Source organism: Haliotis rufescens, unplaced genomic scaffold (genome assembly GCF_023055435.1).
Source record: "Haliotis rufescens isolate VD_foot unplaced genomic scaffold, xgHalRufe1.0.p SCAF_114, whole genome shotgun sequence".
NCBI lineage: Eukaryota > Metazoa > Mollusca > Gastropoda > Lepetellida > Haliotidae > Haliotis > Haliotis rufescens.
In genome coordinates, this window is record NW_025963796.1 from 53745 (window position 1) to 71121 (window position 17377).

The 17377-nt window shown below is 38.4% G+C and overlaps 1 protein-coding gene across 2 annotated transcripts; it reads left to right on the forward strand.

Annotated features, from left to right (window-relative positions):
• The first annotated feature begins 1646 nt into the window (after positions 1-1646).
• On the forward strand, positions 1647-10619 carry LOC124152698 (serine/threonine-protein phosphatase 6 regulatory ankyrin repeat subunit A-like). 2 transcript variants are annotated; one of them, XM_048393092.1, is made up of 5 exons: positions 1647-1910; positions 4326-7013; positions 7451-8311; positions 8723-9628; positions 10371-10619. In XM_048393092.1, the coding sequence occupies exons 1-5, from the start codon at positions 1674-1676 to the stop codon at positions 10533-10535; spliced, it is 4857 nt and encodes a 1618-aa protein (XP_048249049.1). In that variant the 5' UTR covers positions 1647-1673; the 3' UTR covers positions 10536-10619. The 2 variants fall into 2 exon arrangements, with proteins under 2 accessions (XP_048249049.1, XP_048249050.1); XM_048393093.1 differs by having other exon boundaries at positions 10374-10611.
• Positions 10620-17377: the final 6758 nt, after the last annotated feature.

Consider the following 17377-nt stretch of genomic DNA (forward strand, 5'->3'; position numbering starts at 1 on the left):
CTGGTACCGTACCGATGGAAATGCATGAGAGATGTATGTGTTTAAACACGCTATTGTCCCCTTATATACAACCTAGCCAGCCACTGGAAAGTTCAAGACATTGCCCTCACCAGTCCATCAGCACTCGGATATTAAATACGTTTCCACAACAGCCTGTCACCGTCCACGGTATATGGACCGGAAGTTTACATACCGTACTATCATCTAAATATAGTAACTTCCTGACGACTGATCACTGTATAAACACAATGCAATGAGCGTCTACCGAATCTCAACAGAATCAATGACTCACAGTTGCAATCTTTTTTTTTTAAATAATAAAATACACTGCCGTATAAGAGTTCTCTGAACATCTTGACAAATATTATGTAGGATAAATCACATCTTGAATAAATAGAGCAGGAAAGTGAATAAACATGTAAACATGAGTCGATGCACTGAGACAAGGTCAACCGTCATGTGCGGATTAATGTATAAAGTCACAGAAGTTTGTAAACAGCTGTTTAACGCAAATTTTATTGAGCAGTTTTTGAAAAGCATGAACCTTCCCATTACAGACAGAACATACATTGATTTTGTCTCCGCCTTCCTTGTATTTGTGAAAAACATCTTTAAACAGTCAAATATTTGGTGATTAATCACATATCATAATTCAATTTGCATACTAGTATGTTAATGATAATGACATAGGTGCTCTCTGAATTTCAGATAACACTGCCAAAGCCATCCAATCATTTACAGAGGACATGATAAAAATATCAGCTGTTGACAAAATCACCGAAAAGCTGACATCTGGTGTGAAATGGATACCAATAACTGGCAGTCCTGGGGAAGGGAAGACAACTCTAGGCTACCTGATCCTGAAGGAGATGAAGGAGAAAGGATGGAATGTTTGTGTACTCACGAAACCGGAGGATTATGATACAGTACATTCATTTGCTGAGGGAAAGACTCTGTTTATGCTTAACGATGTCTGTGGACCATTTGCATACGACCCTTTTGCCTTGAGTACGTGGAAACAATTCATTATTAATGTACAGGAAAGGAAAAGTTATCAAGATACAGAAGCCTATATTTTTATAGGTAGAGAAAACGTTTTCAGGGAAGTTCGAAGACATTTTGGAAAACATGAGGAAAACATTTTTGGTAGATGGTTTAATCTGAGTGACCAGGATTCGTTTCTGTACAATGAACGTATGTACATTCTCAACATGCACTTGGATAAAGGCAAAGTCAATGTGAGAGAGCTCGACCGGGTTAAAGTGTGTTCACTTACTGGTCCACATGGTTTTCCTCATTGTTGTAAGATGTTTGTTGAACTAAAAAGCAGGGGAACAGACGTAAACATTATTGAATTCTTTCAAAACCCTCTTGAGTTCCTGGGTCAAACTATCAAAGTTCTTCTTTTGGAGAAACACACAAACATGTTTTTGAAAGAAATGATAAACAACAATGGGAAGTTTGATGTTGATGAAGTTGAAAATGATGACAAACGGGGAGAAATGAGAGCTGCTGAGAGAAGTCTGTTGGGCAGCTATGTGGAACATGTTGATGATGATGGTATAACTGTGTTCACCCACCCTTCTATATATGAGAGTGTTGCCTTTGGTATCGGAAGGGATGATCCTCTGTTCATAATACAGAAGTGCAACATACCATTTATCTTGCAAAGAATGAGGAGGGAAGATCCAAAAAGTGGCGTACGTTCAGAGGATGAAAGCCCAAACTACCTTCGAATACACGTCTCAAAGAAAGCTGTACTAAAGTATCTGGTTCCCAAACTAACAAGGGCCCTCACAAAGGATTTTCGTGTTCTACAATATGATATCTGCCATGATGAAACAGTGTGCAAACACATATTTGAAGAATTTGTGAGAACTTTCCAAGGGGACTTGCATTCAAGTGCCGAGGTAGGTTTTAATTAACCCTTGAGTGGGGCAAATATACATAACGTGAACATATCTATATTTAGACATCCCGGTTTTAAAATACTTTGGGGAAAATACATGCTTTCTGAAATGAAAAAAAACAAGGCACCCTAAACTTCATGTGTAAGTAAAAGATTGGGACTGAACTGCCGAGAGGTGTAAGTGGTTGACACGTATCGAATGGTTGGAGCAGTCGCGTTTGCTCTGTCAGTGGCAACATCTGAGCAGGGTACGACATTATTTTCATTGGTGCTAGATTCCTGTCATTTCCGAAAACAAGGCATCAAAGTCAGTATCGCTCAATAAATCAATTTCGTTCACCTCAGTAATTTTACAGAATTGTTTTTCTTCACTTGCGTTATTAGTATTGAAAGATAGCCATTACATATCCAAATCACCGCAAGGACAATCCATTTTGTTTCATGTAGCGCCTAGATGTCATCAATCACCAGAACCAAAGCATTTATTTATTTATAAGTCAGATAAAATGTTACAAGACAAGGCAAAAATACTAAATTAATTATATTGTTGATAAATGCAGGTATTAAAAAAGAAATTAGAAAAACGAGTTGGTCGTAAACACCGATCGAGAATACGGGGAAACCCTCGAAAGTTGTTCCGGCAAAAGTTCACACGATCAATTTCACAAAAAATTGTTCACATTGCATGAACTTTTTGGGGCTGTTCACGGGTGTGTGAACTCCAAATATCAGATCACGTGACTATCCCTTTAGCCAATCAGCAAGAAAGGAACAGTGTAAACTTCAAAGTATGAAATTATTCTCAAATGATACGACCTAATTTTTTTTAAATTATCTCGTAAATGTCTGATATCTGTAATTAGGTTGAAATGATTAAATCCATGCCACATTGTTGGGGTTGAAACAGTGTTAAGTGATCCCAAATCATTCATATCATCTTTTACCAAAAAGTATTTATACAGAGAAACTCCTCTGATTGTTGAGTAGAGCTAGAATCTTGGTTGCATAGTATGGCATATACTGTTTCGTTTAACATTTTGTAATATACTGAACAGCATTGAAAACGCACCAGCAATAAATCTTGAAATATTACAAAAACAACTTGAGCAATGACAGATTTTAATTAGAACAGACATAGACGGATTATTAAGAAAGTCGACAAAGGAAACAGGAATATCACACAGTAATTACAATTACGTCATCAGTGTAAGGAAGACACATAGGGTTAAAATGAAAGTCAATATCTGGTATGTCCGCCATTGGCAGCAACACAGGCCATGCAACGTCTTCTCATCGATCGAATAAGTCTGCGAATAGTGTTCTGGGGCATTCCACTCTTGACGTAGTGTATCTTCAAGTTCTCTCAGGTAATCCCATAGATGTTCAACTGGCGATAGATCGGGTGGCAGGGCTGGCCATGGAAGCATAGGCACATTATTGTTCGCTAGGTACTGTGTTAAAACACGTGCTGTGTGCGCTCTTGCATTATCTTGCTGGAAGGTGTGCATATCCTGGTGCTGATGAAAGAATGGGATGACGTGGTTTGCCAATATGTTATTCCTGTAGTAAAGGGCCTAAACTCTTCCACGACAAACATGGAGCTCTGTTCGATGGTTATGACTGATGCTGACCCACACCATGACCCCCCCCCTCCCCCCCCCCCCCCTGTCGATCTGTCTGTACAACGCAGTCATTGTGGTAACGTTCTCCACGTCGTCGCCACACTCGCAGTCGACCGTCGGCATTCCGTAAATGAAAACGGGACTCATCAGAGAACTGCACACCATGCCACTGCCGCAATCTCCAATGACGATGCCTTTTGGCACAACCTTTTTCTGCTGTTTATCTTGGCATTTCTTGTGTCAGTACCCTCTACATTTGCAGCAACAAGTGATGTGGCGTTTAAAAGTCTGTCTTTTATAGCCCTATTCTGCATGCTTCCCGTGAAACAAAACACGTTTTACATGATGTGCACGCAATTTGTTGCGTTTATGCGATTTCGCTCACAAAATAATTAGGAATGTGTTTTGACGAGCTGTTCTTCTTCATGCTTCGCCCAGAACATCATATATTACTCATTCACTTACATATTTTCATATGACTTAAGCCCGGATAAAAATACATCCATTTTCATGGTGGTGCGTTTTCAATGGTGTTCAGTATATATTGAAATGAATCGTATTAATGGTCTCTGTGTCATTCTCACTACAAGGCCTTTTGGTACGACAGGACATGCTTACCATTTTCTTGAACACATGGTGTCATCACTTATTTTCAGTGATCCATTCACACAGTATGTCATCACTATTTTGCCTCCAATTAAATCTGTTTCAGAAGCCACTCGAGACGGACTATCTTCTGGCTTTGGCGTTTTTGAATTTCAGTTTTAGCTGCATTGATCTTTTAACCTTTTCAGGTCACCAATGTCATAGATGTCCATGACGTATTCGAGGAAACTTTACTGCTTGCAGCTGCGAATGTTTCTAACCTAGCATCTGTTAAAACCTTGTTAGATATGGGTGCTGATGTGAATGTCAGAAACAGAACTGGGCAGACAGCACTTCACTTAGCCTGTGAGGCAGACAGAATAGACGTCCACCTTATCAAGTTACTCCTTGCACAGGGTATTAGTGTAAACATGGTTGATAGAAAAGGAAGGACAGCTCTTCATGTAGCATGTGAGGCAAACAGGTTGGACGTCAGCGTTCTTGGAGTTCTTCTCAAAACTAATTGTGATGTCAATATCACAGATAGCTCAGGAGATACAGCTCTTCACAAAGCATGTAAGGGCAGTGGTGGAGACATCTGTATTCTAAAATTACAGATACCCCCCAATGCTGACACCCCCGTACCTGATAATGAAAGTCGCAGGTCAATCGTGAGAGTATGTAGAGCAGGTTTAGATGCGAGGGATCTTGTGCATCTCAGCACCCAATCTGTTGACATCAATGTCCCTTATTCTAATGAAATAACAGTACTTTACTTATTGTGTGTCGGAAATAGTGTGGATTCCGATATTATTAGGTATCTGTCAGATGCAGGCATTCGCATGGGAGTCGAAAATAGGAGAGAAAGTGAATCACTTTACGTAGACAACACTGAAAATAGAGCTACATGTCCATTTGAAGTAATGGTCACAAAAGGGGCTGATGTGAAGATAGCAGACAGAACAGGAACAACAGCACTTCATCTAGAATGCCAGAATATCAGTATGGACGTCTGTGTCATTGAGGCACTCATCAAACACCCTACTGATGTCAACATTGTCAATAAAGATGGAAAAACTGCACTCCACTTTGCATGTGAAGGAGAACGTGCAGATGTCCGTCTTGTGAAGCTACTGGTAATGCACGGCTCTGGTGTGAATATTGCCGACACGAAAGGAAATACACCACTTCACTTGGCATGTTTGAAAGTTTGTATCAACACCCGTGTTTGTGAGATACTTGTCACACATGGTGCAGATGTCAATATGATTGGTGAAAACAGGCAGACACCACTTCAGTCAGCTTGCACAACTTCAGATGTCGACATTGGTCTAATTGATCTTCTCATTCAACACAACGCTAATGTCAACATACCAGACGACAATGGCAGAACACCACTTTATAGAGCTTGCACAACTTCAGATGTCAACATTGGTCTTATCGATCTTCTCATTCAACACAAGGCTAATCTCAACATACCAGACGACAATGGCGAAACACCTCTTCATACAGCATGTGGCAGATCTGACGTTGACTTTCGTGTCATTGACTTACTTTTAACTTATGGTGCTGATGTCAATGTTGTCAATCCACTAAATGGAATGACGGCACTTCTTTTTCTAGTCAACGGTAAATATGAAGTAGACTTCCGTGTTGTTGAGCTACTTCTCACACATGGCGCTGATGTCAATACTGTTGATGGGGATGGAAATTCAGCACTACTTCACAGATTATTTATGATTACACATAAGGATGAAGGTGTTATTGAACTTCTCATCACACATGGTGCTAATGTTAATATCACAAATGACGATGGGCTCTCAGCACTTTTCTTATCAGGCAGAAATCGCAAAGACTTCGGTGTACTTGAGCTACTGCTCACACACGGTGCGGATGTTAATTCCACTGATCAAAATGGGAGGACAATGCTTCACACAATATTGAATTCCAACAATATTGATGTCCGTTGTGTCGAGTTGCTTCTCACAAAGGGTGCTGATGTCAATATTGCTGATGTAAACAGAATGACAGCATTTCAGAGCATGTGCATTATAGGCAGTTTAGATGTCCGTGTTATTGACCTACTTGTCAAACATGGTGTTGATGTAAATACCATCAAAGAAGATGGAGGTACAGCTCTCCACTCTGCATGTTCTGGTGACAATAAACATGTCCGCCTTGTTACATCGCTCATCAACCATGGAGCTGACATCAATGTAACTAATGAAGATGGAATGACACCACTGCACTTGGCATGTTCGCGAGTGGATGAAATCATAGTATATGATCTGGTGGACAATACCTTACAAAAGGAACTTGACATTCGAAATGAAAATGACTTCCAAGTAATTGAGTTACTCGTCACAAATGGCGCTGATGTGAATGCCACTGATGAATATGGATGGACAGCACTTCACAGACAGTGCAGAGCGAGAAGTGCCGAAGTCCGGGTTATTGATCTACTCCGCAAGCATGGTGCTGATGTCAACATCACCGATGAAGTTGGAATGACAGCACTTCATAGAGCCTGTAAGGCAGGCAGTGGCTTCGATGATATCTCTTTTGAGTTTAATGATGGAGAGAAAGACCAAAGTACAGATGACAAGGAAGATAAAATTCCTGTGATGGAGTATCTCATCAGACGATACATGGCTGTCAATACTGCTGACAAGGATGCGAAGTGCAAAGTTCATGGTGACTTCATAAGGATGCTCGTAAAACTCGGTGCTGATGTCAACAAGGTTGATGCTGATGGAAATACAGCACTTCATATTCTGTGCAAAGGCAAAATGAATGAAAATTCGGAAATATCCAGCCTTGTGGAGAGCGGCGCAGATCTATACAGACATAACAGAAAAGGTTGGATTGCATATTGTTTGCAGAGCGATCGTCTTGTGGTAAGTTTGTCACTGTATTTATAGAAGACTATTACCTGATCAGTTATCTGTGATTCCTTTTCCTTTGTTCAAATGAGTTCAACGCATCAGGTTTGTAATACTGTTCAGTTTGTATTACTGTTATGCATAGTTGTTCTGCAAGACAAGGCTGTCCAATGCATAAATACTCTTCTAGAATCCTATAAACATGTCAAACTCTGACATTGTATTAACCTGTTTTTCTTTGAGTTATATTACATATCATCTATATATTACATTAATCACGCTACGCTATATAATCGGCTCCTGGAAACTGTTACATTGTGTAAGTTTTATCTTAGTGGTTAGTCACGCAACATACTCTAGTATACAAACAAATATTTGATAAACAGTGATCAGGTTATGCACATAATGAATGTGTCTTATACTATTGTCTGATCAACACATGTATGTTTTAGCCGAACAATGTTTTGGCTCAGTGCACCAACCTGATGATGGCCGTACAGAATGGTGACGTGTCTGCAGCTCATGAACTGTTGATCCAGGGAGTCCCCATCAATACCACAGACAGGTTCGGACGCACGGCTCTCCACTACTTGTGTCTATGTGACTACATAGATACCAGCATTTTGTCATTAATGGCGTGCAAACAATATGTAAACATGCCTGACAGGTTTGGTAACACAGCTTTACATTGCTTGTGTAGGCGAAGAGACAAGAAGGAAATTGTAAATATGCCACGTCTTCTCAAGATTCTCTTAGAAGCTGAAGCTGACGTGAACGTGCGAGATGAGTTTGGTTTCAGTTCTCTATATTACCTGCGAGGAGTTATGAGTTCGAAGATGTTGGACTTGCTGATGATACACTGCAACCAACTGAACGAGAACGACGGCGACGGTCTCACTCTCATGCACTATATGTGTGTAAAAGGGCAATGGGAATGTCTCAAAAAGATCATCAGTGAAGCTGATGATATGAACAAACCAAGCAGCAAGACCCTGTATGTAGAAAAAACTAACACTGTTTTTCCAAACGGGTCAACAGCTCTACAATTGGCGTGTATGTCAGCTAACATTACCGAAAACAATGTGCAGATGATGATACACAAGGGAGCAGATGTTAACATCAGCAACAAACATGGGCGGATTCCTTTGCATGTTCTGTCTACAGCACTTCCGGACATCAGTTGGAATGGAAAGTGGGTACTGAGAAGAAGTAGGGATCAAGAGAAACTGCACATTTGTCTTCTACTTCTGAGGGGAGGATCTGACATTCATAAACAGGACAAAGATGGCTTCACAGCTCTAGGAAATGTAAAGGTATGTTTCAAATGTCCTTCAAGGCTGTTAATCGTTAGATCTGTTGGCAACATTCTGTTTAAATAGATTGCGTGTTAACATCCATGCTTATCAAACATGATGAAATCTATTTCAGCACACACACACACATTGAAGAAGAATTCACAGTAACCATAGAGTCATACAATTTCGATTCGATCGCAGATAAAAGCGTCATTCAGACGTAATTCAGGGTGGTTACATTGGCAATGACGTTGTGCAGCAGGGGTGCATGATATGGGGCTATACTATTGTATGAAAATGTAAATTAATTGGTAACTCTTAAACGTCTGATAAAATGAAGCTACCATACTTGTATGTATAACATCATTTATTTAACAAATCACAGTGATGAAGAATGACAAGAAATGACTGGTGTGTTTATTGATGCAGGTTTTACTGGATTCTGTCAACAGTGCAATGGAAGGAATTCAAACAATATGTGATGAGGTTTCAGCGCTGATACAAAACAACAGTGTAGTTCATGATCTGCTCAAAGAAAGTGATATTGCAGAGACTGATATATTTGGAAGAACAGCTCTTCATTACCTGTGTCTGAGTGAGCACCCTCACCAGGCTGATTTCCAACTGGTACCATGCAATACTGACGTCAACAAAGCTGACAAGTGGGGTAGTACAGCCCTTCACAATCTGTGTAGGAGATATGACATTCAGCGGTTACCTAATTTGATACAATTACTTCAGATTCTGTTGGAATCAGGAGCTGACATAAACACGAAAGATGAGTATGGATACAGTTCTCTGTATTACTTACGTGAAATCATGAACGTCGAACTCCTAGGCATACTGATGTCACACTGCACACAGCTAAACGAAGACAACGGGGATGGCCTCACTCTCCTGCACTATCTCTGTGCGACAGGATCAAGAGAATGCCTAGAGATGCTCCTTGATTATGTCGATGATTTGGACAAAGAAGTGAGCCAGAATGTCACAAGCACAAGCGGTAATTGTGTTTTCGTTCAGGGTTTGACGGTCCTCCCGATTGCATGCATGACAAAAGGTGTTGACAAAGGTCTTATTGAGATGATTTTGCACAAAGGAGCTGATGTTAACACTGCTGACGTCCTAGGGAAAACGCCATTGCATTACATTTGTGAACGATCATTGGTGTTCAGGTGGAACAGAGCTTGGTCCAAGAAGGCTTTGACATGGCTAAGTACAAACAACGTCACCGTGTACTGCTTCTTGTTGGATCGGGTAGCAGAAGCACAGAAAAAAGACAACCGCCATCGTCCCCCAAATGCATCCATTTTACAAAATCGATGTCAATTTCAGGTTTGTTAATATTTGAAATATAATCGTTTCTTTCTTTTTTATTTAACGCCGCACTCAGCAATATTCCAGCTATATGACGGCGGTCCGAAAATAAACGAATCTGGTCCAGACAATCCAGTACGTGACACCATGAGCATCCATCCACGCAATTGGGATACGATAACATGCACCAACCAAGTCAGTAAACCTGACACCCGATCCCGTCAGTCGCCTCTGACGACAAGCATTGGTTGCTGAATCCCAATTCTAACCCGGATTCTTCAGGAGTCATTTGAAATATAAAGTCGTAATGAGATGCTTTGTTACAATAACGAAAATCGTAAATTTACTGAATTCTTAGAACAATTTAATATGCACAGTAGTTTTGTTTTGCATATTTCCAGGATGGTGTGTTTTTACTGAAGTTAAACAATTTACTCGCTTTCATTATCACTGATTGGTCGGTTGATATACATGTTACCATGATGTATTAATGTTCAAATTGAATACAGGAGAATCAATTTCAGACTACCCTCTATTTCAACACAGTTTATGTAATTTTATTCAAACAATGTCACCAGGTAACGGTCAAAATATCGACCATTTTGGATTTCGGAAAATGAGTCGGTCCTATCTACCCATTCGCTCAAATGAATATACAAAACTGATTTTTTTTTAAATAACACATGCCGCTTCTCATTCATAGCTCGAAGAACAGAAAATACAATTTAATATTTTTCCCCATTGGTGCATTTCTTCCCAGCAGGATGAAGAGGAGGCACTGACATTATCTGAGAATGACGCAAAGGAATATGACTTCCTTCTTGATGAAGAGGAACTTACATACCTGACAATGCTGCTCAAAGAAAGAGCAGAAGAAAGGATTTCTGAACCCAAATTTATTTGGGGTGACGTGGATACATTCTAAGATGAACAAATCTGATGAAAAGTGGAGGCAAAATATGTACAGTAAACTACGGTTATAACAAACTCAAAGGGATTACCAATTTTAGTTCGTTATAACCGTCAGTTCGTTATAAGCGTGTTCGTTATAACCGTAGTTTACTGTAATGTTGCAAACAACGCCGCCATGTACTGCTTGCTTTAGAAACTGCGAAACTCCATTTGCTAAATGTATAGTATAGAGTATACCATTTGGTGTATAAACAAAAATGTAAATTCATTTTTGGGCATTGTACAGAAATATCTAAATCTGAGTACAGACAATGTCTTTGAAACACCTTTTTTCTAGACATGTATAAGTTGTACTTTTATCTGGTTTGATTTTAGAAACCCTACAATGATGAAGTTGGTGTCTTGAAACAATTTCTTGTAAATATGGGGGGCGATTCGTTGTGCAGAGTTGCGTCCCTTTGGCACGACAGAAACCTATGATTGTGGGTTCGAATCCCGGTTCGACCCGATTATGTTTCTAGGTTTGTCAGCACCATACCCGGGCGAGTGGGTTTCACAGAAGTTGTAAACGTCTGAGACCTGCATCAAGCTGACACGCCGCGATACTGGAATACTGTTAAAAGCGGCGTTAAACCCAACTCGTTCACTCGTTCACTCACTCAAGAGGTATTTCCAAGAGATGAATACATGTGAGTTCGGCACGCATGAACACAAAGAACCTAAACCGTTTACTAGGTGTATATTATGCCTAATGTTTGTTTTATAACGCAGTGGACATTTTGTAGTCCATGTTGTGTCACAATTTGTCTTCAACTTTATACATTGTAGCGTCTCATTAAATACCATGCCGCAGTTTAACATGAATACCCCACTCAGACACAATATACTGACTCCGAGCCGACCAGTCCTTGTTTTAGCCCCTTAATGCCGAGCGCCAGACAGGGTAGCAACAAGTACCATCTTTTAACGTCTTTTGGTATGACGCGGTCGGGGATCGAACCCCGGACATTCCGCTCTCCGGGCGGACGCTCTACCACTAGACCCCGGAGGCGGTCGTAGTGAGAAAGGTCGTCCCGACATACCTGACATGATGAACCAGTTAGTGATGAGAACATGATTGACAAGTGATAGGTTTTATCTCCTAGGAGTTTTGATATGCTTAATTATGTTATACAAATTGATTCACTACAATGTATTTTTATGGGGTCATTCCTGTGTAAGATCGTATAATATCTTCACGGATATTCAGAACAACCAATGCTGTACACACGTTACTGACATTATTTTATATACATTATATACTGACATAGTTATGATTTAATGTATGTTGAACACAATATATTTCATTATGTACATAGTTCACATAAACGCTATGGTGTTACAACTATAAATATAACAAAACATGTCCATTCAAAATCTATTTAGAGAGAGATTTGACATATAGTTGTTGAGTGAGTGAGTGAGTATGGTTTTACGACGCTTTTAGCAATATTCCAGCAATATCACGTCGGGGGACACCAGAAATGGGCTTCGAACCCGGGTCTTCGGCGTGACGAGCGAACGCTTTAACCGCTAGGCTACCCGACCGCCCCCATATAGTTGTTGACCAAGTGTAGAACATATTAAACTGAAAACACAAAAACATATCCATGTTGACAACAACAAAAAACACAAAACCGCTGTGTTGCGATATTTCAATGAATGGGTTTGTTTGTACATAAGTGTGTGTAAATAGACCTCAAATGATTGTAGTATGTTCTAAACTAGCACATTTCCTTCATTTGTTGGGTTTATATGTTTGTGTATCAGTTGGTGTAAAAAGACTTGGGTTGTATACACCCCACCGAGCTGGGAATGAAAATTCTCACTGATCCATTGACCGGGGTAATAATAGTGTAGCGCTATGAGCAACCACTTGGTCAATGGAATCTGGCGCATTATAAATGCACTTATTATTATCATTATAATTATTATCATTACTAAAAGTTTGTAGCACGTTCCGAATGATCATGTGTCCCTCATCATCGGTTACTGATTTGTAGATTATTTAATTTTTTTCAATTTAACTCGCACATATTGTAGTTTCTTAGAAACGAAATAATGATAGAACAATATATGTCAAGGTTCCCTGGAGGGATGAAGAAGTTTACATGATACTATTTGTAATGTTTAACATTGTCTTGATTTCTGTATTCGTCTTCCATGTATTGCATATTGTCATAATGCATTAGTGTGTTTTACATTTGTACATAATTTATATATTGTTCTTGTTCTATTTCAAGCTGTATATCAATAGGTGAAATATTTGTTGTGGGCTTAATGTGTGACGTATTTATTTAGTAGTCTTTTCAGCTGACAGTTACATATACCCAATTACTAACAACTGGAACATGTGTGGATGTGAATATCAATGCTAAAATTTGACATTTTAGTAGTCGAGTTCATAAACAAGTGAGCTACCGTGCTTTAACACTTTTTATCAAAGACTTTCAAATAGATACATGCTGAAACAACATGATTATATTTGGACATGTTAAAAGTACCGTATTCGACGTAATAAGCACCCCGCTCTAATAAGCGCCCACGGCTATATTTATTAATATATTGGCTTGTGAACAATCTGAATTAGCACCCCTCCCGATTGATCAATGTACACAAGACTTATTTATTCGTGTAAAATACGCACTCGTGTGTTTTATGCACCCTTAAATATCGGTAATTAAATTCTGGAAAAATATATTTGTCGCATATGAACATTTCAGGCTGTCAGCATAAACCACGAAATTTATCTTTCAACTCTGTTTTTGTTCATCAAAATACTATTCTAATAAGAGACCCCTATTTCTAATTTTGAGAGCGCCGTGGGCGCTTATTACGTCGAATACGGTATTCCAGATTAGATTAAAAATGTTTGATATCAGACCTAAAGTATATACAATGTTACAATGAACATGTTTACGTGTGGTCGATTGAAAAAGGTTTATTCAGATCATCCCATCTACGCTTGTCCAAACTATGCGTTACGCACATCCAAGCATGCTCTTTGACCATTCAGTAGCGGTCATTGTTACTTAGTATCATATATTGTTTGAAAACCTTTAAAATATGAAAAAAAGATGTTGTGCTAAAACATAAATAGCGTGACACATTGAGTATAGCCTACATAGTATAAAAAGAAAACTACAATTGCAATTCATTCCTGATGTAGAACATATAATATCTACACGGATATTACAAAACACCAAATGCTATACAAACATTACTGACATGTTATATTTCTCATGCTATGATATACTGCTTGTGTATTGGACGTTTTATCATAAAACACAATATGTGTCATTATGTAAATAGTTAATTAATGTTGCAACTAAAAATATGAAAACATTTCCAAACGCCAATTTGAATAGACATTATGAAAGACCGTGGTAATCTTTTAAAGTTTTTATCATTAAGTTGTTGATCAACATCAAACGGCAAATACAAAAATCTATTCATGTTGACAAAAACCGTTGTGTTGATATATTACAATGGGACGGCATCTCTTAATATATGTGACCCGTGAACATCTGGGGTAGAATAGTAAAATGGTAAAAAGCGACCATGCTTGTCTTAAGAGGCGACTAACGGGATCGGGTGGTCAGACTCGCTGACATAGTTAATGCATGTCATCGATCCCAATTGATGTCAATTACTGGATTGTCTGGTCCAGACTCGATTATTTACAGACCGCCGTCATATAGCTGGAATATTGCTGAGCGGGGCGTTAAACAAACAAACAAACAAACAAATTTGAATATATCTTAAGTTGATATGTTTGTGCATATGAGTGTGTATAAATAGACCTACAATGATTGTAGCATGTTCAAAACCAACAGATTTCCCTCATTTTCTATTTTTTCTCGCATTTATCGTAGTTTCCTAGAAACGAAATATTGACAGAACTATAGTTATCATAGTTTCTCGGCAGGATAAAGCCAACGGATAAAAACGACATCCGTTTGGGTCATATGCGGAAAGAGATGCAAATATCAAAGGTCAAGTAGGGACTACTTTCAGTGTTTATAAACAAACATGGCGTCGCCCTTGTCATTCGGCGCTCGAGTCAGAACTAACCATCGTGAACCTGGATAAACTACAGAGATAATTGCTATCATTATCAAAAGAACAGTCTAATATACTGAAAATCAGTGTCTAATTGTGACGTAGCTAAGGCATTTTATAAGTTTTGGCAACTTTGGAGATATAAATTTCGAAACAATTTTGCGAGGGCACTAGGCCTAGCCAAGCGGGATCAGTAGCCACATCTGTGCTTGTAGACCTCTGCGGCTTGAAACCTTTTCCACAAATTAAAATAGTTGGATTTGGCCGAAATATGTTTGAATTGTTACCTTGTTTCGTTTTGTCGCTGTGTGTACATCTGATTGCACTTCTTAACGTTATGACAGAACAGGCCGACTGTCAACACCGCCTGAACGTTGCCGTGACGTCTCATAGACTCGGATTAGAGTAGCTTCCCTTTGACAAAGGGCAGCTACTCTAGCTGACAGACCGATGGATTGCCGCGAAATGCAAGTAAAAATAACTTGTTGTTTTGAGTATATGTTGCTTCGCCACTGTATAAGAAACAGATTTCAGTTGGAACTATATTCGATACCGCCACTGTCCGACTGACACATCACTTACCCTGTGACGTAATAAATATCAATGCGCGAATTCCAGGAAAACTCGCAATGTTTAGGTTTGTGAGAGAGGGAAAGCGATTTTCAAGCACAGAATTAAAGAATGACATTATATGATAAAGAGGTTATCACGCTTGTGTGTTTGGGGATGGTAAATATCCTGTATTAGGAATAAACACTATGTATTTAGCTCGCCAAGGCTCGCTAAATACAATGTTTATTCCTAATGCAGGATATTTACAATCCCCAAACACACAAGCGTGATAACCCCTATACATGTATATCAAGGTGATAGGTTATAATGTCTGACAATTGGAATGAGCCCTGCCAATTGGAGGAATGAAGAAGTTTACATTATACTATTTTCAATTATCAACATTGTTTTCATTTCTGTAGTCGTCTTCCATGTAATTGCATATTGTCATAATGCACGTGTGTCTTTTAAATGTGTACACAATTTATATATTGTTCTTGTTCTATTTGTATCTGTATCTTTCAAAAGGTGAAATAACTTTTGAGGGCATAATCTTTGAGGTATTTATGTAGTAGTAGCTTACAGTTACATATACTCAATCAATAACAACACTGGAACGTGTAGAGGTGTACACATGTATGTTTAGAGGGGCACTTGTGGCTAAGTCGTCTGAGGTGCGTGTTAAAAAAAATGATAGTGGGTCCAGTTGTCCCCGATTTGGTTTCTGGGTTTGTCAGAATTATACCCGTGAAAACATATAAGACTAAAAGGTCTTAAATTGAATTATGCAAGTAAAATAAAAAATATAATTTGACTGACATACTTTCATTATTACCATTATAATGTATATTCGAATGGAATTCGAAATGAAGGGATATGTGTGTTTTATAGGTTAGGCTTTGATATATTTATTTCAAATACTAAATTATAATCATTAATTTAATGTATTGGTTTGGGTTCATGGTTATTTGATTAACTATTGAGTGATTTGTGACACTATATTTTTTTATGTTTATAATAGAAGTTTCACATATATTCTGTTTCACATTAACGCATGTATTTCATTGGCTTTGAAAACATTGTTGGGTATGTCTGTTTAATTTAAGCTGTTTTACAAATGCTGCTGGTTATTGCCATTTCAATGGTTAACAATGGTATACAATGTTTAAACAAATATAATTAAAATTAAAATTAAAATTAACATGACCGCAAGTTCCTAGGAGTTGTGCATACCTTGTGTAGAGATAATATACTTGTTGTTTGATTTTTATAATCAAGACATGAACTGCTGGAGATCTGCTATGAATCTACATGTCAAAATTGTCAGGTTTAAAACATGTACGAAGATCAACTGCGTACCTACCAACTGAAATAACAATGATCCAATATATCTGGAGGGCCAAACAACATAGAAACGTCTTCACGTAGTTTTAAGCCTTGTTAATAATTAATAAAAACTTATTAATTTATACAAAAATATGCATTCATAAACATGTAATGTATGTCTACTTAAACTGCATATCTCAAAATCAGGTTTGTTGGGCTCTAGACATGTGTTCACAAATTATGACATATAGAGAATCTCACCCTCGTGTCTTTTGATATCAAATATATCAACACGAGTTGATAAAAGTGGAAAAATTCCGAGGCTTGCCGAGGATTTTTGCCACTTTTATCAACAAGTGTTGATATATTTGGTATCAAAAGACACGAGGGTGAGATTTTATTTATCATCCAACATCATTCTTTCAACTTTTTCAATTTGTAGACAGTAATTTGCAGCGTCTTCAGTGCCAAAAGTACTGAAAACAGCTTCAGTAACAGAGCCATTAGTGATGTCATTTGATTGTGACGTCATGGTAACAAGTGATGTCACAATGGTCTGCAAACCATTGTGATGTAATTTCATTGCAGCGATATCTACAGTATAGATATCGCTTGATCTCATCCAAGCGATATCTCCTGTAGGAGCCAGTTTTGGATGATAAAATACTGTATGGCTTTGGGTGCTTTTGTCGAAAGGGACATAGTCCGTCGATTTATTTCTGTGTATCAAGTTTGACTGTAGGCACATTTCTTTTAGAACATATATGTAAGTATTTGACCTGATAAATAACATTGATTTTGTAAACCTTTCCCAAACTGTGTTATGAACAAAGTATTATTTTGGCATTAGTTACTATGAGATGAAATAATGCTTTA

Excerpts from the sequence above, each read along its gene's own strand:
- LOC124152698 (XM_048393092.1), top strand. The coding sequence starts at position 1,674 with ATGAGGAGGGAAGATCCAAAAAGTGGCGTACGTTCAGAGGATGAAAGC. Across the intron at positions 7,014-7,450 it reads TGCAGAGCGATCGTCTTGTG|CCGAACAATGTTTTGGCTCA; the intron begins GTAAGTTTGTCA and ends TGTATGTTTTAG. Across the intron at positions 8,312-8,722 it reads CAGCTCTAGGAAATGTAAAG|GTTTTACTGGATTCTGTCAA; the intron begins GTATGTTTCAAA and ends TTATTGATGCAG.